The sequence below is a fragment of the Ceratosolen solmsi genome, unplaced genomic scaffold (assembly GCF_000503995.2).
Source record: "Ceratosolen solmsi marchali unplaced genomic scaffold, CerSol_1.0 scaffold35, whole genome shotgun sequence".
NCBI classification, from domain to species: domain Eukaryota; kingdom Metazoa; phylum Arthropoda; class Insecta; order Hymenoptera; family Agaonidae; genus Ceratosolen; species Ceratosolen solmsi.
In genome coordinates this window covers 1856411-1879717 of record NW_011948423.1, presented here as the reverse complement: position 1 = coordinate 1879717, position 23307 = coordinate 1856411, and the positions used below count along the sequence as shown (strand labels likewise).

The 23307-nt window shown below is 29.8% G+C and overlaps 1 protein-coding gene across 2 annotated transcripts; it reads left to right on the top strand.

Moving 5' to 3' along the window:
* The first annotated feature begins 5870 nt into the window (after nt 1-5870).
* On the top strand, nt 5871-22074 carry LOC105362117 (fibroin heavy chain). Of its 2 annotated transcripts, none has more exons than XM_011499467.1 (5): nt 5871-6097; nt 10978-11053; nt 12422-12553; nt 12698-12790; nt 20848-22074. In XM_011499467.1, exons 2-5 carry the CDS (start codon nt 10981-10983, stop codon nt 21867-21869), a joined length of 1320 nt encoding a protein of 439 aa, XP_011497769.1. In that variant the 5' UTR covers nt 5871-6097; nt 10978-10980; the 3' UTR covers nt 21870-22074. The 2 variants fall into 2 exon arrangements, with proteins under 2 accessions (XP_011497769.1, XP_011497768.1); XM_011499466.1 differs by having other exon boundaries at nt 20830-22074.
* The last annotated feature ends 1233 nt before the right edge of the window (nt 22075-23307 follow it).

Below are 23307 nucleotides of genomic sequence, written 5' to 3'. Positions count from 1 at the left end.
TTTATATAATATATATATATATATATATATATATATATATATATATATGTGTGTGTGTGTATAATTTGTAAAAATAATTTATATTTCTCTTTTATGATCTTGAAAATTACTGTTTACTATATTATTGACTCCATTGAAAACATTGAATTCGCTATTTTTCTATTATCAACAACATATTTTATTTACTTTAATAAAAAGCCAATTTACATTGCGAATATTATATTTTTAGAAGATACCTTAGGAATAGATTATAAAATCCTGAAATCATTAGTTTGAAAATAAATGAACATTTTCTCCATTCTTTATCATTATAATGTATATAAATTATATATTTATATTTATATAAAATATGTTTATAATTTTAAGTAGTTCCAGTTCTTCATTAGAAACATTTTCAATCATTGTGTATTATTTTTAAAACCATTTTAAAGTTTTACCGTGTAGATTTGAATATATCCATTCAGGATTAGTAATCTCATATTCTTACAATACATTATTACATTTAAATGATTACCTAAAAATAATATAAATTAAATACAATTAATTAATTTCATATATCTATTATCAATAAAGTATTTATTAAACTATGAAATTTATTACATCTGTATAAAATATAAATTTGTATTTTAATTATTGTATTGCGTAGATAATTGTAATGTTACATACCATCTTAATATCATTTAATTAAATACAAATTATTTTTTTTTTATTATAATAAAATTTCATGATAATAAGATATTCATGAACTTGGCAAGTTTGGAATTATAGAAAGCCGATTCGTAGCAATTGTTGTTAAATATGTTTAAAACTATAGTAAATAAAAGAATATTTACTTATCTATTTTTCCTTTTATTCGCAAAAATTATTTCCCTAACAGATACATTTTTTTTTTTTGAAGTAACAAAATGGAAATTGCATTATCTACCTCTTCACCGATAGTGAATTATGCCACATTATAAATGCAGTGGATAAATTGAATTCATCCGTTATTATTCTTAAACATAAAAAAAAAAAAAAAAAAAAAAAAAAAAAACAAGAATTATAGTGGCTTATTTTATTTCTTTATTAATGTCGGAGTATCGATATTTTAATACAGCGCTATGCATGATATTTTCTTATATATATATAATTCTTAAATTCATCTAAGCCTTTAATATTAATTAATAATAAAGAGCACACTATGTAATCAGACTTTTATTGAAATAATATCGTTATATTTATGCAATATTTAAATATTTGCTTATTATTTAACAATGATTTGAAATGTCCTTGATAGTAAATTTAAAATAAAAATTATTCAAGATATCTCCAACAGTCGAGTAATCAATTTATTAAAAGCAATTATATACATAATGTCACTTAGTATATATTATTACCTATCGTACATTATTCCAATCTAGTAAATTTATTGTGGATTTATATTTCCACGTGGTGATCACTAATTTTTTCCAATTATTATCTACTACTTATTCATGTCAAATCTTGTTCGATTCAACTCATTCATTACAATTCTTGTCGTTTCAAATTATTAAAAATGTTTCTCTAATTATGTTTTATTTTATGATTTTTCATTTTCTTCTCTTTTTTCTTTTTTTTTTCTTTTTTGCTCTTCTCCTTTTTCCGCCGTTTCTCATTTATCTCTCAGTCACTCTCAAATTTATATTTACGTTAATCTTTTAATACCAACGAACCAGTGTTAAAAGTCTTTCCAAACGATAAGTACCGCCAGAAATCCGAAGCTGTTCTTCAAAAATCTGTAATTTAATTATTTGACCCATAAATTAAACGAAAAAGAAAATAGAGATATACCGTTTTTAAAATAATTGATATATTTTTAAATTAAAGGTGATCTTGAATTATCTATTCTAATGCTTTCTAAACAATTTAACAAGAATTCATGTAGATACTTTTTTAAGTACAAAAATAATTTTAGAAAAAATGTAGCCTAGTCTTATAATAAAATTTCTATAATTTATAAGATAATTGAATAAATTAAGCAATTATACATGATATACACAATAAAGAAAGAAAGGAAAAATCGAATGTGTAATAAATATAAATAATTGTATAAAAAGGATGTTTAAACATTTTTTACCATTTATATATATATATATATATATATATATATAAATATATATATATATATATATATATATACAGTGTTCTTTTAATTTTTAATATTATATAATTTTTAATATTATATTTCAATTTATGAAATTGGCAATTTATCTGATGGTCTTTCAAATTGAAAAAGTAATTTATAGTATTATTTTCCAAGTCAGTTTCTTTCTATAAATCAGCTTATTGTGTATAATTATTTATGTTATTTATTCTCTAGAAACCGCTTATTTCATTATTTGACGTATTCAATATTAATAAAGTTTGATATACCATTAAATTTTAATTTATAGTGTATTCTTATTATAAACTCTATTAAACAATTTCAAATCATAGATATAATCATTAATTTTTCTATCTGGATCATAGCAATTATAATTATTTGTAAACTTTATTAATATTTTGAGGCAAAAATTTACTTTTTATTCTATAAATTTATTAATTGGAATAATATTTCAATTTAAAAGTAATAATGATTTAAGTATTAATATATCTTTTACTGTATTTAATCCTGCTTCATATTTGATAAATTTTATTTATAATTCGTCTATGAATAAAATGAATTATTTAACTCAATGATTACATTTGTCATAGTTTCACATTTTTGGTTAAAAAACTAAAATTGGATAATAAATAAACGATATATATATATATTTGGTTGTAAAAAGAAATGGTAAATATTTACTACACACACGCGCGCGCGCGCACACACACACACACACACACACACACCATACATACATAAGGTATGTGTGTGTAGTAAATATTTACCATTTCTTTTTACAACCGAAGTTATTTAATTACAAATTTGTTGAAAGTGTAAATAAACATTCCATTTACAGTATAAAATTTACTAGTTACTGTACTCCAACCATTTTGAGTATTAGATATAATTAAAATTAAATTGATATTTTATTAATTAATATAAGTGTCATTTGAAATAAAATAACAGAATTGATAATAAATGATTTATGATGGTAAAATTAGTATTAGGATATTTGTATTTCTATTATAATAAATATCAACACATTTAATTTTTGAATATAAAAATTTATGTAAATTATACAATTTTTATAAATAAGTTAATTGTTTTTGAAATATCATTTAAATATCCTGAAATATTTTCAATTGTGTAGTTATAATCTGAATATCTTACCACTTTTCAACATGAATGTTTAAATAATTTTTTTTTATTTCGATATACCGCAGGCGTTCAGTAATGAATAATTGACTTAGTCATTCATTTTCATTTTTTTAACGATTGTTTGAAACTTATGAAGCCTGTTAAAATTGTTTACCGGAATATGGAGAATTTTCAGATAAAGTCTTAAGAATATTAGCTTTTAATCACCGGCAAAGATTATTATTTTCTATTATTAATCAAATTTAATAAAATAGAATTCATAATTTAGTTCTGTATTTTTAGTTTACTAGAGTATTTCACATTTTATTTATAATTCGTTTGTTTATATTGATTGCTCTTTTGTAAGACATTTATAATGTTCTATCGAAGTGCTGTTCTATTATAGTTTACTGTAGTTTTTATAAGTTCTTAGTTCTGTTTCAATATATTTTTAAAATTATTAGCATCAATTTGTGCAATCATTTAAAATCAATGGATGCTGAAGAAATGTAATTTTTAAAATAAATCGATAATTATATCTCTGATCGCTATCGACTTTTACAGTCTTTAATCAGCAAAGCTTATGAAAATCATTTTACTTTATTCCAATTATATGTTATAATTTCATATAAAGCAGTTCATGATGATCTACTACGCTTAAATCTTCATGGTTCGTTACTTTTGTAATTTAGAATTTTTTCAGTACTAATTAGTGAATATGCCACATTCTATGCATTTATTCTTAATAATGATATAACAATTTCAAGTTCAAAACTCTATATTTTCCTCTATATATTGCTTTTTCTTTTAATACTTTTGTGAAATCTATAAATTATATTATTTATTACGAGCGATGTATTGTTTACTCAACGATCAACAGCAATATTTTTGCCTGATCAACTTTTTGATCAACAGCAACATAAACATTGCCTCGTATCGTTTGTAAATCTTTGTAGTAATTGTAACATTATTGCCTAGGACTTTTGACAAATCTTTATAGAGCACGAATATAATGGTAAGTACACCAATAATAATTATTATATTGATCTCCATTATGATTATGATTTTATTACAATAGCATTGCAGAATTTTTTGAAATTAAATAAAAATTTACAACGACCAATCAAGTTTTTCCAACCAGATTTATCGTCTACGTTGATTCCAGTCGACTCGCATATATTAAAACCACTCACTGTTTTCTTTTTATGGTGGGCACTGTAAAGATAGATTTGCGGTAACTACCATTCCTGAAGTTATATGAGTATCGGCTGGTAGGGACACTTGTACGTGCACCAGCTGCAATTTCCCCAGTTTTTCCTTCAGCCTTTTTTCGGCATACTGTAAATTTTCGGTATCGCTAATGCAGATACGTGATTTCTTCACTTTTTTTCCCAACATTTTTTCCTTCGATGCCATAAATTGATCAGAAATAATTGAGAAATCGCGTGGATTCGTTATTTCTGATGGCGGAACGGGAGAGAGATAATAAATCCCTTTCCCTAGATGCCCCCCTTTTTGTTCTTCTATTAAGTTTCGATCTTATTTTTACAATTGATTTAAGCTCAGTAGTTATTACTTCTATTGTTCATGCTACAATTTTCATTGAGGCATTATCGAAATAAAAATTTTGTTTTTACGCATATCCATTCAACCCAACGCCATAGATGCTCTGCTTATTTTTTAATGGATTTTTTGAAATTTTTAACCAATCGAATGAAGATATAAATAAAACATTTTATACGGACTAGAAATTTTCTTTCTTTTTTTTTTTTAATATCTTTCATTCCTTAATTCTTCTGCATTCAATTAATTTTATTACCATTCTCGTATCAACGGGTTTCTCTCAGTTCCATCAATTAATAAATTGTCATTTAGCTATTGGCGTTAAGAAAAAAAAAAATTAAGAAAAAAGTAGATTAAGTCGCGTTACTAAATCAGATAGATCATTTATTTATTTATTGATTTGTTCATTTATCCATTTATTTAAGAAATGTTTAAGTATCGCTTAATTTAATTTACGATAGCAAATGTGTGTAATAAGTATAGAAAAATGTAATTAGTTAATAGGAGGAGTATAAGAGCTTCTTAACGTGTATCTAATGCAACATTATATAGCATTACAGAAGCGTGCGATTTGCGAACGAATTATTACTCGCTCCTTTCAACGGCAAATCATGCGCGCATTAATCCATTTGATTTAAAAAATCATGTTGCCCGCTCGGATTCGCTCACGTCGACTACTCATTCGTTGCACTAATCTAATTGTTCCGCTCGAGCCGAGAATCGTCACTGCCGCACATGGTTTATTAAACGTCACGCACGATTATCGGACGTAAGTCTGACAAAACCAAAGTATCCTCGACTCTCTGTCCTTCTACGCACACGGGATTTCTCTCATGTCCCAGCACCATTTGCATAGATCTCTTTCCGCATTAGATATATGGATCGCGAGCGATCGCCCGTTTGCCGCGTGCGACTCACGTGACCGAGTGGCCTCGTGGGCCTCCCCCACTACGACTGTCGTCCATCTCTCTGTCTCTTTCTGGCATGCGCGCGGATATGGGACACTACCACCGCCACCACGGCCACCACCACTACCACCACCACCACCGCCATCTCGTTTGCGCGTCTCGTTTCGGTGCTCCCCCACCGCGCCGCCGCAGCGATTGTCGTTGACGTTGCCAATGGCTCTTCTTCGCTGTATACGCCGTGAAATTCCACCACATCGCCACTCGACACCCAGTGCTAAACTAACTATCGTCGCGTTTACATCGCGTACCATTACGCCTTTACGTAGAGGCGCGCGCGCGCATAGTATAGACGCACGGAGTCAAGGAGGGCCAGCGAGCGCCAGAGGTGCGTAAAAATTATCGATAAAAATATATTCGTGCCGGAGCCGATCGGACGATCAGAGTCCCCCTTTTTCCCTCCCGCGCCAATGTTGCGTCCCGTGCGCGCGCGCACTTGCGAGCGTGCATAACCTTACTTCTCGGGTACGTGCGCGCTCCCGTTCGCCGCCGCGCACCTTCGTTAGCCTCCTTATTTTTTCCCTCCTCTCGTGCTCGGCCCCGCGCGCGAAATCGCAGCCGCAGGTGCCGCGGCCCTGCTAAATGGCCTTGCAGTTGCTCGATCGCGGAATTCCGCGCACGTACGCACGTACCCACGTCATAGCGCGATTTTCCTTCCTTCCTCCCTGTCTCTCCTTTACGGACGCCGCGGAAGTAGCGGTGCACAAAGGTTATCCTTTCGATCGACTCGACATCCCATACTCCACTCTCCTCCATCGTCTCCACCTTCTCCTCTTCCCCAGCCCTCCCAGCCGACTCTCTCTCTCTCTCTCTCTCTCTCGTCTTTATTTGCCATTTCGCCTCTTCTTGTTGTCTTGGGTGGCTGGCTGGTTGAGACTGGCTGGTGGGTGGGCGAGACGGTTACGTATCGATGACGCGAGCCGTTGATCCAAGCTGATGCAGAGGAGGTGGCCGACCTCAATGTTTTAGGGGGATTAATGCGTCGACGATTTTTGCGCAGAGTCAGTGCCAGTGGCGTGTTTTCAGCTCTGCCGTTTTGCAAAATAACGAAATGCACCGCGTCATTGATATTATTAATAATTCACATTTATCGCGATATTCACTTGTGGATTTCTTGTGAAGCAACGCACTATCGTGTCGCTTTTCTCGTCCAATGCTCGCAATGGCTTTATTAAAAATTCCTATCTCGTGACACGATCCCTCCATTGAGCAATTGAGACGCTGCGTTTGCGTTACTTTTCTCATTGAATGCACGATTAGCCCTCAGCCGCATTTACGGCAGTGAAGCGCACTCGAGCAAATAAGTGTCGTGGAGGGGATGGTGGCTGGGAAATTTAAATGTCGAGGATCGCGTATAAAGTGGCCGTTTCTTCGTTTTTCACAATTCTCCATTTCTCTCGCTTTACCTTCTTCCTCGTTTACTATTGCAGGGATAAAATCACATTGAAGTAAAAAAACAAAAACAAAAATATTAAAAAAACAAAGAAGAGGCTTAAAATTGTAGGAAAATTAAGTCGGAAAGCTTACTTTGAATGCTCAAGTTTAACTTAAAACATAAAAGTTACCAGTACCCGCGACTTTGACATATAACATTTTTTTTCTTTTTTATTAAATGCATTTGGAATGATATTACGAAACCCTGAGCATTACCAATTTATTTTATAATATAGTTGTGTCTCTGTTTCTAATTTTTATTTATTTTAATAATTATATCGTGTCGATTGCTAAAATATCAGGGAATGGCCAGCACCTGCTGTCACTCAATACTGCCTATAACGAATAAGATGACGATGGGCTTATTTAATATAATTTATATTTCTATATATATATATATATATAGACAGGTAAACCTTATATAATACAGTGACTTATCGAATAATTTTAAGAAAAATCTTATTATTAATAGAAATATTAAAATTTAAATGTTTACAAATTAAGTATGTTTATAATTCAGTATAGATATAAAGAATCTATAGATTGTTATCAAATGTGTTTCGTTTCAAGAAAATTGAATATTTTTATTAACTATAGCGTCACAATAGTTTTTTTTAATTTTCTTTTCAATTTTATAGATAACAATTTAAACTAAAGAGACGATATGTAGTGATTGAAACGAATAAGAATGGGTAATTAATAGTACCATATCTGTTACACTGGCATTTACGAAATAATTCAATACATTAAAATCTCTAAAAATTATAATTTTCAAATAATTTGCTAAATTACTTCTTCAGTCTTATTATACAAGTGTATAAAAACAAACAAAACATATTTGCCGAAAGATCCTACTTTCACATAAAATATTTTATTAAGTGTAAATTTTAGACGTTAAGAATTTGAAATTAAATGTTCTTTGAAATCACTTGAATACATTCAATACTATAGGCTTATGATTATTGTAATTGTAATTTTTTTTTTTTTTTAATTACTCTATATATTTAAAATCTATTAGCATTACTAGAAAATAATTACTAGGCGAATACAAAATTTTGAAACGAATTGATATTAAATAAGAAATGAATGAAAACAAATTCAACAATGATTATAATTGAAAATTAACTTGACATTGGTTAACTATATAATAATGAAGTTAATCGGAAAATTTAATTTGCTTTTCGTAATTACTCTTAGTAAGAAAATATTGTTTCGTAAATGAACACAAACAGCCGTAAGATTCATATAATTGACGAATTGTTTGGTTTACTTAATTATTATTCAGTAAATCCTGGAAATATTAATATAATGAAATTCTTAGCATATTTTTTTATTTCTGTACTCGCTTCTTTTATTTTAAGAATTATTTTTAAATATCAAAGGTATCAAAGCATTTTGTATGACATGTTTTATTTATCTTGATATATATATATATATATATATATATATATATATATATAGCCAGTTGCTATTAATTAACAAATTTCAAGAAAATAATTATGATGTACAATTAATTTGAACAATTTGTTTTAATATACTTGTGAGAAAAATAGAAATTTCGGCCAAATCGCTAGATTTTTTCTTTATAATTTTTAAGGAAGATAAACGGTATTTCATAAGTGTTGTTAAAAAAATTTCGTCTATGTAAAAATTATTATTTATTAATCAATTTGAATTTCAGAAGCTCGAAATTTAATTATTCATATAATAATATGTATTAGTAGTTGTATAATTTGCTTAACCATAGTATTATGAAGTCATATTATTAAAATATCTAATATATAAATTAATTGAAAATAATTGAAAATTATGTCATATGTAGAGATTTGTTTATGAAAAAATATACTAACGTGTAGAATACTTAAATCCGGCAAAGTGAATGATTAGTGTTTTTAGACATGACTTCTTCGAGAATTTTGATCAATGCTCAATATAGATAACATCATAGTTAAGCTTTAAGCAATTAATTATTTTAATGATATTCTCGTAAAATCTGATCGATAAATAAGGAAAAAATAACGAAGCATAAGGTCACATTAAGTCGTGTCCCATCGCCACAAGAATGGGCTGATTCTCGTTTCATTTGCAACTTCACAAGGGCACCCTATAAAAACATGCTACAAAGGATATTAAGGAGGTTTCTGTGTCAATTTTGCTTGATTTATAATCCCGAATGAAGGTGAAACGGCATATTGTACTCATATTCCCAGACAATTATTGGAAATGACTTTGCCCTTTTTTTTTTATCGCACCTTCACCAATGATGTTGATTTTAGAACGAAAAAACTCACTGAAAATAAATGCACCCACGAGTTGTAAATTAAGCTGCAAGGCCCAATATTTAATTTGCAATTCAAAATTTGAAAGACATTCAATTTAACTATTTTAACTATTTCTAATTTCCTAATTATTCTTTTGTAAAGTTCATATTTCATTTTACAGTTAAAAACAACATTAAGATAAAGTAAATTGAAGTGGTATAATTAAATTGGATAAATAATTAAATTGGATGGAAAAAGTCTTAATATAATATGAATTAAAATTATTATGACGATATTTTATTACTTTGGTTTTATTAGAAAAAATTATTCACAACTGATGAAAGAGATATTTTTCTTATATTTTGTTTTACTTTCTTTTTTAAAAAACAAATTATTTCATAAGTTTCAAGCTCGATGCTTTAATAAGCATTAATAAATTATTTTTAATTACATTTATAATTCTTCTTTTATAATGGTACTAAGTTACTTTTCATTTTCACTTTATCACAATAAATGTAGCGTTATTTATTAGTAGATGGGTGTTCTTTGAAACTAATGAATATTTATTTATATTTGTTGAAACTGTTAAGAAAAATAAAAGTATTTTAAATCTATTTTAAAGCTAACGCCCGATACACGCATTCCTTTCTTGTTTTTTTTTTTTTTTTTTTTTTTTTTTTTTTTTTTTTTTTTTTTTTATCTATAATTGGATTTAAACTATTGTTTGTTATGATTTCGTTTAAGATTTGAATATTTGTAGGAATTGCACACAAACATTGTGAAAACACATTTAAATTATAAAAACTAAAAATAAATTCATCGAATGTCCGTTCACGAAATCTAATATTTTAATTATATATATATATATATACAAAATTATAAAAATTTTTTTTTTTTTTTTTTTTTTTTTTTTTTAGGCAGTGCCCGAACACATTAATTGAGCGAATTTTTATTTTATTATTCCCCTTCCCCTCTTTTTATACCCGTATTTTTTATTTTTTCCTCCCATTATTGTTACATTTACCTTTCAAAGTCTCGCCCACAAATCATTTCTTCTCATTACTGATTAGAACTCCATACAGATTAAAAAAAAAAAGACATAAACTATCATTCGTCACGTCTAGATATTTCGCTGCTCAATCGACGTCTTATTTAATTTTTTTTTTGCATGATATTTTTTTTAAGAATTAAATGTACTTGCCAAGATATATCATTTTGTCTTTAATTTTTGCTTTTGTCGAACGGCATAGAAGAATACTTAATAGCATTCATACATTTTCTTCCTTATTCAGCCTCAATAAATTTTAATTATGATTCTTACAAGGTAGCGTTTATTTTTCTTCTTAGGACTTAGTTAGTCAAACCGGGCGGCCCTAGCGACTTTTATACGCGTAATTGTACGGGTAATTAGCGAGGCCAAGGAAATAATACGCGACGACATAGAGCTTATATATTCATGTGCCTCTTGAATGATGTAATTATATTTTTTATATGTGCTATTCTTGATTTACAGAAAATGTTGTCGATCTCGGTAATCACCATATTTTGCGGGATTCTCATTACAACAACGAATGCAGTTCCTTATTCTAGTGAGTGATTTTATTTAAATGTTAATAAATATTATTTATTATGTTTATGCAATTATTGAAAAGAATTTTAATTTATAATTGACCAAATCTTTTTATGTATATATCTATAATATTTAGCATTGAATAGCTAATTTATTTAGCAATAGACTAATCTCAATTTATAAAATGTTTGCGATGATTATTTAATACTTTAATTTTTTAACTCTTTTAAAATAGAATAATATGTATGTATGAATAATAAACAGTACGATAAAAAATTTAAGTTACAACTAGAAACATGTAGGCGGCTGTTAATTTCTCGTATTTTATCAAACCAATTTGAAATACAATATTAAATAAGAAATAATTCGATTTAATTCCTATAAATATATATATAATAATTTTTAATTTAACAAAATTTTACATAAAAATATTTTATTATATATAGGTTATGATTCGTCAAAAATATATTATTTAATAAACACAAATCAATTGATACTTATTGTATAATGGAAAAATTCAGATTGTCTGACAATGAAAACTTTGTTTTTATTATTAGTGGTTTAATATATGAAAAGAAAACTATTATTTTTTTTTAATGCTTAAAATGGTTTGTTGAAGATTGAATGAATATTAGCAATAAAAATGCTTTAATAGTTTTTGTTAGAATTTTTTCAAAAGAATAATTTACATTATATAATGTTTTATAAAATATTGTTTTGATATTTAAAATAATAAAGTATTGTTAGAACAAAGGAAAAAATAAACGAATCGATGTCCTATAATTATATAAATTTATGTATAAAGTAAAAGAAGGTTAAAGTATAATGGAGATCGTCCTAGATACAACGCTAATTAGATTAAATATACGTTTTGTTCTATAAGTAATGTCTACATTTTATTATATGCGCGTCTTATTGTAAAGATAAGTTTATTTAAATATTTTTAAATATTTGAGAATCGATGTATCATTAAACTGAAAAATACCAAATAAAATGTATTTCACATTATCTCCTATTTTTTCCCTTATAAAACAGGTGAATTATTCGTTTAAATACACATGCACACACGCACACACGCACGCACGCACACACGAGCACACATACACACACACGCGCGCGCGCACACACACACACACACACACACACACACACACACACACACACACACACACACACACACACACACAGAGAGAGACACACACACATAAACAAACAAACGTGCATTTGTATGCATATGCACAGCGGCCACAAGTTGCTGGAAAAATGTAACAATTTCTTTCTGTTGGATAATTTTAGTAGAATAAATTCTTCTTGCATTCTTAAGTTAAAAAGAAGAGAAGAAGCGACAGCGGCACGGATCATTAAAATAAATGCTTTTCGCTCTTAGAGTATGGAAGAAGCTGCAAAGATATCGGCTGCCGCTCCAATGAAGTATGCGTGATGGCAGAGGATCCCTGCTCTATATATCAACGCGATTCATGCGGTCGTTATCCAACCTGTCAACTTTCCAATGGTGGAGGTTCGTAATTCTCGTACACGCAGATTTTTGCTAAACGCTTCATTTCCTTATTCATTGCAAGCAAATTTCGGAAGGGATATGAAATATGAATTATATCGATGATAACTTTAATTAACTTTAATCTTGAAATGTTGATTAATATAGCGGAGAACTGCTTAACAAAAATCTGCCCGACTGGTCAATATTGTAAAACAGAAAATGGAAGGCCAACTTGCATCAACACAACACCCGCTTTAGGTAAGATTTATCAAAGATTTATTTGATATTTGCTCTTTCGTTGCACGTATGATAGTTTGTTATCGCATTCGTTCGATAAATTAACGTTGCAAAAATATGTTGTCCTGATTCCTTTACAAAGTTGTTGAAAATTATGAAATTTAACAAACTATATTTTTAAAAATCGTCCTTATAATGTTTTATAACAAACCCAATTCTTCTCATTATATACATATCTATATATTTTGTTATGTGTAGTAAGACTTACAATAGCGCAATAATATGATTTTACGACAGAGTAAGCGTGTACTTTTTTAAGTAACATATATAAAATTATATTAAAAGGAAGGTTGAATCCTCAATGCGATTGTACACTTCAGTGAGAATTCAATTTTCCGCGACGAGTTTCTTCAAGTATGATATTTCTGTAACGCTTTATAACGTGTATAGGGCTTAACTGTTTTCGATGTACGTTACGTAACTTGTGTTCTCAATAAAAGATATACATATACACGAGAAAAAAGATTTCCCATGTGAATCCAAAAGTGAACAGAGTTCTTGATAATTTATAAAATAAGGACTACAATAGCTATTGTGAAATCGGAGCTTCGCTGACTGCCGACATATATATCTATATATGAACATCAGTTGATTAAGCAATGATAATAATAAAGGCCTAAATGACAAAATGTAATTTACAGTCATTGAAATTTCAGTTGAGTTATTATACACGTGCGTTACTGCATGCTCGTTCGATTATATAATTTTATATGTGCTAAATGTGGACACTGTAACTGTGAATCGTTCAATTTCTCCATAGGACAAGCCCTTTTCCTATTCTATTTTTTGCACTTAGTGACTAGCACCTTTTGACGTTTTTCGTTACTAATACTTATTTAACCGATGCTACAAGCTCGCTTCAGTATCTCCATTCAATATTGCATAATTTAATTTTTATTAATGTTATAATTAACCGATTCAATGGGAATGTCACAAATAATAGATTATTTAACACAAGTAACATAATCGATCAATTATAAATAAGAAATAAGAATAAAGTTTCCTAGAAGGAAAACAAGAGCATATTCCATATCTATCGAATACACTGTTAAACAAAACAAAAAACAAAACAAAAAAAACAAACAAAAAAATTACTAATTTAGGAAAAAACTTGTTGAGACTTGAGAGATATACATGTTATTAGTTTTGATAAAGAATTTAGTTTCTAGTATTATATCGTATCTTAATATCAAGCTACGTTATATTTTTACCAATTATACATTGATAGTCAATATTTTTAGAAATTTTCTTACCATGGATAACCATGGATGGTTAAAAAAATATAAAAATTATGAGCCGTTAACTCTTAACGCAAGAAATGAAACGTTTCCTTTCAACCTACGTTATTTATATCTAGAAATCGTTGCTTTATTTTCATTTTCATAAGCTTGCGCATTAGTATAAGACGTAGTAAATTATTTAGTTTGGCTGACATTGTTATTTGTATAGTTGATATTGTGTTTGGTTAACAGTTTTTACGTAAGGCACTTTCTGTACTATTAGATGGTGATGGTAAATTAGAAAATTACATACCAAATTATCCCTACCAAACCTCATACTTCGTGTGCAATCTCGCACGTTATATTCTCTAGTAATATCGTAAAGTAAGGCTTTATATAAAGAAAGACACGCTGATGCACAAAGAAATGATGGTAGCACGATAATTCACTTATAATTATTAAAAGAAATCCATTTATATGTAAATTACAATTCCTCTTGATTTAACGCTGTATGTAATGTGTTGCTAATTTCCTTAATTGGTTTTTGCCTTTTTACTAATGTTGAGTGAGGATTTTATCGTAGTTTATGTTTGATCGCTTGAATTCGTTAAGAAGGCACCCAGAGAAATACACTACGAATTCGTAAAAGGAACCAAATAGCAAATCTTATAAAGCGAGTATGTATTTTATTCGCACAGAGATGCGTAAAAACCATCGAGTAAGCAAATACGTAAAAATTGCCCGTATGACATTTTCTCTGGCTGAACTTTACAACCGGCTCTTGGTATTGCGAAATTGACGAAGAATCCAATAAAGGCAAAAAATGGCAAAAAAACAAAAAACTCTGTACTTTCAGCATATGAATCGGCTGGAGTGTCAGCGGTGAATGGCCAACGGACAGTAACGGATGAGCAGCCCAAAGTTCCAGCTGATCCACCGGCTGCGCCAAGAAACACTAATTTGAATCCGTACGCACACGCTAGTGCACCGTCTGAAGAACTCGACCGTCACGGCAATTATCCTTCTTACGGCAATATCAATCCGGTTTACCCGCCTCATCCTGTGAGCCACAACGTTGGGCCCCCATCTTACCCGGGCGCCAACAATAATTATGGCTATCCGGCTTATCCCTCGAATAACAACAACCACAACAATAACAACAATTACGGTTACCCGCAATACCCGAGCAGTGGTAACACCAATAACAACAACAATAATAACAACAGGCCTGCTGTACCTGTTGATCGATACGGCTATCCGATTTATCCTCCGGCTTCCGGGCACCCCCCCGATAATCGATATCACAACACTTATCCTCAACACAATCTGCCACAACATAATCCCGGTTGGAATAACGCTTATTCGAAAAACATATTCAGAGTGAGCGGAGCTTCATCTATCTTCGATATTTCAGGACTTCTTTTGTTTGGATCCTTTATGTTGAGCGCTTTTAGCCTTAGGGTATTAAGAATGTAATTTTAGTTGTACTTGCATAAATGAAATGGGACGTAGCATTGGCCGAGAAAGTATTCTATTAGTTTCTCATTATCCAAGAGATCTTTATCTCAGAGATACATTTGTTCTTTGATAATAATGAGCTACCACAAGTGTGTGCGGGCGTGCCTGTATTATGTGTATATATAGAATTATCGAAAGTATTGTCTTGAACGAGAACATTACTATTGCGCTTATAAGTTGCTGTACGATTGTGTACGTGAAAAGGTTATTTAATGTTTGTTCTCACTAAGGGACTTTTTTCTAAATGAAGATTTTTAGATCTTTTACTCATTGTTTCTTGTTTCTATTTATCCTTTTTTTCCCCCCTGTCTATTAAGCCACGATACCCGAACATACTTTACATACTTTCATTTAGAAATTCGAAAGCAGGCTTGTTACTTGCAAAAATAGCTGTTTCTTAATCCTAATGCTTTTTCCAATTATTGCGTATGTAAAATATAGTAGTTGTTAATAATTTTGTGAAAAATGTATCGGAACGTCTGTATGTGCCTTACTCCATATATATATATACACGTAAATTTTATTGCATCATGCTGGTAAATGCATAATTAAGCAACTTTATAAGCCGTGCTGTTTACTATTTCTTCAGATAAATTAAGAATGTTATAATTCTCAAACGTCAGTATACGTAAAAATAAATATTTATATTTCATCTTTATAATATCGACATGTTGCGATTGTGATAAAATAGCAATAAATGCGTAATATTGCCAACGTAATATTTTAATATTTAATGTCGTTCTTTTCTTACCACAAATATTCGATTACATAATTACCGATTTTTATTATTAACGTGTAGTGCTACTTAAGAAGAAAAAAAACAACTTGTGAATGGATATATAAAGACAATTTATATTTGAAGTTTAAATTATTTAAAAAAATTTTTAACTTTCAATAATATAGCACGTAAGGTAATAAACATAACTATGTGGTATTAAATTTATATGAATGTAATTGTTAGCAAAATAATTAATTGCATAAAAATATCAAAACGAAATTTATTACTCGAAGTAACAAATACAACTATAAATTTGATTTAAAAATTTTAAAATTATATAAAGAGAATAAAATGATAGTAACAACACTTATGAGAAATGATAACTGTTCACAGACAAATACGTGTACGTTATTTTTATTAAAATGAAAATCCAGTGTAAACAGACTTATAAAACCGAAATACCAAAAGAATAAATATATACAGAAAAATGATAAGTGCGACAGTATAATAGTACACTTCATTTTTGAATAATTGAAAGTTTATTGGATAAGTGTAAAAGAAAAGAAAGTATTACCATGAATATTTGTTTAGATATTATTTTGCAGATAATGATAAATTAAATATGTAAATTCCTTTTATGTAGATAAATAACCAGTTAAGAAGTAATAAATTTGTAAAAACAATTATTAAAGTTTATTGTATACATGTTTAAGGAGTGAATAAGAATATCTGAGCAGTTGAAAGAACGATAGCATTATGTTACTTATATATGCTTTCTTAATAATAAAATTAAAAGTAGTTTAATTTACGATTCTGTTTTAATTTATGAAATATATTTATCTATAATATTATACCTAATGCGATTGCATTATTGTATAATATCCACCTTTCTAGGTGTCAGTACCGCATAAAATTTTGAACCAGCCAGATTAATGTAATTTGTTTACTTTAATTTATTAGAATATTAATTGTATATTTATTGAAATAGACTTGGCGAATCGGTACTTAAAAAAAAAAATACATAAATGAAAAGTTGTGTACTTGATACAGTATATGTATTAAAATTCCTTATTTTTTACATTTATTTTTAATACTTTTGGAGCTCTCACTTGTTACAAATATACGTAACATTTTTAATATTTTGCAATTAGTTTAAAATAAATTTTCAGAACATATTAGACCCAATTAAAATATGAGTTAAATATTTTAATAGTGAGTAAACTCTTTGTGTTTAAGAAAAGATTTTTAATTTTCTACAGGCTATACATAGTAATAATATTGTACATGGATTAATGTGTAGAGATATTTTATATTTATAATACAAGAGCTGTACGCCATGATTTAAAACTTGTTTACATAACTAAAAGAAACCATTTAATCTTCGTAAAATTGTTTGCGCTAGTAAATAGTGCATTAATATTACTTTATTAATACTGTTTGAAAAATATCTCCTATTTTACTACTAAGTAATAATTATTAATTATCAATTCCTATTAATAATCGCAGCATAGAATGTCAATATTTTTACTACCGAAAAATTTCCTTTGAAATTTCGATTCTTCATCTTTTAAATATAAGGTGTTATATTTATAATTATTATGACTTTCTCAACATTAATAATGTTTCATTAATTGGAGTGCCTTTAAACATTTTTTTTCATAAAATTTTTTTAGTAAAACATTGTATAAAAACTACCTTTGCACTTTAATAATTTTACTACTCCAGCCATACATCAATATGCTTAGATTTATGGAGTTAAATGAAAATACAAAAAAGTAAGGAATTAAATAAATGAATGTACTCATATTTCATAATGATTATTAATATTCATAATTATTTCATAATGATTCATATTTGATAATGATTTGCAGAAAAATTTAATTTAATAGAAATCATAGTGGATGAATACCTGTAGTGCCATCTCTATATTATTTTCTGAACTTTGCTGATTGTTATCCATCCAATATGTATTTCAATAATAAATCAATTTATTAATTGACACATAGTGAAATTGAAGTGAAACGAATGAAAAAATTTTGTCAATTAATTTGATATATACAATATTTCGCTTTCGGCAATGTATCCTTGTGAATTGTTAATAATTCTATTGCAATTCATAATACAGTAATAAATCACTATCTGATTTATTATAAACACCTTAATAATGTTATATAAGACTATTAGTGTCAAGCACACGCAATGTTATTTTATCATATAAAATCTTAAATATACTTGCATTAGTATTATTAAAAAAGAATTATACAGTAATAGTTATTATTTATTTATTTGAAAATACACTCAGGCAATTTAATTTATGAAACATATTATTTTATCGTCCGGACTAACATCAACTTATTATATATTATACATAACCTTGGTCCATTACTTGTTTTATTCACATAAAAAATTGACCTTCAAATTATTTATCATACACATTCTGCTTTATTCTCTCATCAAACATTAACGATCGAATATACTTATCAACGTGATGCCTCACGCCTAATTTAGCAATTACTAAAAAATTAAAGCCCATTCGCGGTATATCCCACGATATATTGCGTTATTACTTTATATCTTATCTCCTTGACCTCCGTGAACTCATTAATGTTTCGAAAGCCGTAACGATAACCTTTTACGACGCAATCCACAATCTTCTTCACTGATAAACAATGAAAAAAAAAAAACGATTTCACGACATCATCGAAAGTGTCATTCGAACGAACGAAAGAAAAAAAAAGATATGCATTAGCGTAAGAAAAGCGTACAAAGTTAAGTAAAGAGTACCCATGCCAAAATCCATCAAAAAATGCCAAATTCGACAGCTCCAGCGGCACGTAAACCACCGGGCTACGAACGTCCGCGGGTGACCCCGAGACCGGTGATACCTACTCCACCGCCACGCAGTTCCTCGTTCGGCAACCGAAGCCAAGGTCACTCGGGCGATCGCAATAGCATCGGCAGCAACTCCATCTGGGACCGGCTTTTCGGAGGCGGTGGCAGCAGCGGCCGGGCGAGGTCGAGCACCGGGGGCGGAGGCGGATACCAGAGGTCGACAAGCAGACCCTCGCCCCCATCCAATTACTATCCCGGTGGCAAAGATTATTACAAGAGTCACACGACCACGGATTCCAAGGGCAATAGGGTTTGGACATTCTCGGGATAGTCGCTTGTTTAGATCGGAGAGCGATGTCTATTATATTGCTGTTTGGATGATTCGATGGTTGTATTATCGGTATGGTAGTGTTAGTGGAGTAATTCATTCGAGTCGTACATAGATATGAGTAGATTCACGGAGTTAAATGAAAAGTTGAAAGAGCATATATTTATTAGTCCGTTCGGTTACGTTAGAGTAAGAAGTCATTTTTGTTGTTGTTGTTGTTGTTGTTGTCAAATATGTTTTCAGTAGAGTACGTTGACGTATTCAATGAGAGTAAATTCTTTTATGCAAAACATTTTGTTTTACAGCTCGTGAGAATTGATAGACTCTAACGGTGTGGTGTGAATAGATAGGTGAACTTTATTGTTTCCTCTTTCTTCAATCACTACTTAATCGAATGAAACAAACTTAATGATCATTATATTAATAAACTATAGCATAAATGAAGGCGATGTAAATGTTATGATGTTTCGCGAATAGAAATGAATATAAATTTAAGAATTTCATTGGCGAAGAGTGAGAAAAGCAATTTAAGATCTACTTATGATTCAGAAATATATAAATAATTTTCAGTGATTGTATCGGTCGAATTTTATATTAATTACAATAATAAATTTTTGATATTCTATATATTCTTTATATTATAATACTCATATTATATTTGCTTTAATTACTTAAAAGAAACTGCGATTTCATAGTAATGGTAATATAATTCTATATGTAAATAAAACGATATTTCCTTAATCCTATGTTATGTTGAACAATGTAAGAATAAAAGATATTTCTAATCGCTTAATAAAAATATCATTGATGTTAAACTTTCAAATGATTTTGTAATATATATAGCATATAAACAATAGCATTTCATTCTTCCCTACATCATTCATATTTTATTGACTTTGTTGCATTATATTATTAACATTCTCGTTTAACCGTAAGTTCTGTAAATTAAGTATCGTCTCGTTTAGCAGCTTGGAAAATTAACTCTTCATAAGAGAACTAAACGATGTAAACAATTTTGCATGCAGCTTCGATAGACTACAATACGATTCTTTATAACGAAATTTAAGTTATCATTTTTATTTCTTTACATTTATCCCTTTAGATTCGCTTATTTTTTTCTCTTCTTTTATTCCCATTGTCCTCCACTATCTCACTCTAGATCTTATTAAATTTCCTTCTCTCATATACATATAATAATCGTTGGAAAATATCTTCATTTTACACTAACATAAATATACAATCTTGGAATGATGAAGCGTATTTAAACAAGTGTACCTGTAAATAATTGGTCTAATTACAATGTCTCCTGCATTTCCAATTAATTTGACATGCCTGTCAGGATTATTAGTTTCTTTCCTATGTTTATACTAATTATGGGACAAAGTTGAGGACATGTTTGCAGAGAGCAGTTACGAGAAGGATTTGATTCGTCGAGATGAAGAGAGCCAGAGAGACGGTGGCATGCCAGCAAGCTCACTGTATCCGAAATTGCCATCTCCATTGCAAGATGATGAAAAACCAACCTCCCTCGGCTCTGGTTATCCTGCGGGCTCGGGCTATCCTTCAGGATCCGGTTATCCAGAACCGAGTTCACCAACAAGCGAGCGCAAGCCCGCGTCCTCTGGCTCTGGTTATCCTGCGGGCTCGGGCTATCCATCAGAATCTGGCTATCCAGCACCAAGTTCAGCAACAAGCAATCGCAACCCAACATCCTCCGGCTCTGGTTATCCTGCAGGCTCGGGCTACCCATTAGGATCCGGCTATCCAGCACCAAGTTCAGCAACAAGCAATCGCAACCCAACATCCTCCGGCTCTGGTTATCCTGCAGGCTCGGGCTACCCATTAGGATCCGGCTATCCAGCACCAAGTTCAGCAACAAGCAATCGCAACCCAACATCCTCCGGCTCTGGTTATCCTGCAGGCTCGGGCTACCCATTAGGATCCGGCTATCCAGCACCAAGTTCAGCAACAAGCAATCGCAACCCAACATCCTCCGGCTCTGGTTATCCTGCAGGCTCGGGCTACCCATCAGGATCTGGCTATCCATCAAGTGGAAGCGGTTATCCAGCATATCCAAATTCCTCGTCTAGAAGAACCAGCTCCAATACAAACAATCACGGTCAAGAATCATATCCAAATCCATATAATAATCCTTACGGAGGCAATCCTGTTCAATCAGGTGGATACCCTAATCGAGGTGGGTACCCGAATCAAAGTGGGTACCCTAATCGAGGTGCAGAAAATTCAAATTATCCATCCAATAATCGCGGTGGATATTCACCCCAAGGTGGATATAATCCAAACTATGGATCACCGACAACAAAGAAGCCGAGTCTTACTGATCAAATTACAGAATACGCTAAGACTTTTGCTCAACGTGTATTGACTCAAGCTATAATTGACAAAATATCAGGGAGAAACTAAATTGGAAATATTCTTGTAATTTCTAATTAGTATAATTATTATTCTCATAAAATGCAAGAAGCTTACATATTACTCGTAATTATATTAGTGCCATATACACGTACATGATCTTGTTGAATAAGAAAGTTGAAGGAGAATATTTGAGATTATTTATATTTATCTTTTGTATCCTATGGTTGACTATTTTTGTATTATATATACATACGTACACACACACGCGCACACATATATATTTATATTTTTATTTAAGCGCACATATAATCAACCTTATAATATATTTAATTTAATAAAATTTTATTCATGAATATATGTTCCGAATTATTTATCCAATTAAATATCATATATTATTATATGATAAAATTGTACAACTGCAAATGCCTATAATAGGATATTTCATTATCATGTTTATATTTGATAGGATATAAAAAATTTGTTGCCAGTGTTTATTAGTGATAATATTTTTGTTTTAGTTATTATAGTTTTCGTAAAAAAATTTCTCGTGAAAATAATCAAATACAATGATTTAACGTATAATATCAAAATAAAAATGAATCAATACTAAAGATTTTTTATTTTTGACTTTTTTTTTTACTATTTTTCACTATTATAAGAAATATGACATTTAACATTCTTCTGTATAATACCAGTTGTAAATCTTTTTGAAATCTCTGGACTTTAATAATTTATACGTTTATATATCATATATATATATATATATATATATATATACATATATAATTAATTTAACAGAATTGGAAAAATATGTGTTCAATTTTACTTTAAATTATATATTTGATGTAGATTATTTAAAAATTTAGACAATCATTGAAATATAATCTCAATTGCATGTAAATTTAGATTTTCGATTTTTCTTTACAACACTTGATTTCAATTCAAATTTTTGAACATTTCAATTCAAAATTTTATTAAAAGACAAGCTTAATGTATATTAAGTTATAAATATATAATAGTATATAATTAATAGTAAAATTAATTCTATAAAACATTTTTTTTTCTTCATTAAAACAAAGATTTGATTAGTAATAAAATTGATATTACAGGCTGTGGTAATTAAAATTTGGCACACTACAATTGACAATACTAAAATAACCGCTTCTGCAATTTTTTCTCAGAAAATCTTATAAAACACATTCGTCGCGGAGTTGTGCCATGTCCGAGAAGTTGGAAAATTAAAATTATAACATCATACTTTGGCGGCTGCATCGCTACGAAAAATAATTATGGCGCGCATTATCTATTAGACTTTATCGTTAAAACGAAAGATGCAGTGTGTAAATCGTATTCATCGACCTCCACCCACGCACCAGCAGTCGACCGCAACTGCCAATTCACCGAATCTACCTTATCCAACGGTCGGTAATCCTATTGCAGACCACTGCCTTCATAATCTTAGGTGACCACCGGAAGTTGGCTCGGT

Bases quoted from the DNA above. Each gene is read 5' to 3' on its own strand.
- LOC105362117 (XM_011499466.1), top strand. From the start codon at position 10,981: ATGTTGTCGATCTCGGTAATCACCATATTTTGCGGGATTCTCATTACA. The intron at 11,054-12,421 runs GTGAGTGATTTT...TTTCGCTCTTAG, and splicing joins GAATGCAGTTCCTTATTCTA to AGTATGGAAGAAGCTGCAAA. The intron at 12,554-12,697 runs GTTCGTAATTCT...TGATTAATATAG, and splicing joins TCAACTTTCCAATGGTGGAG to CGGAGAACTGCTTAACAAAA.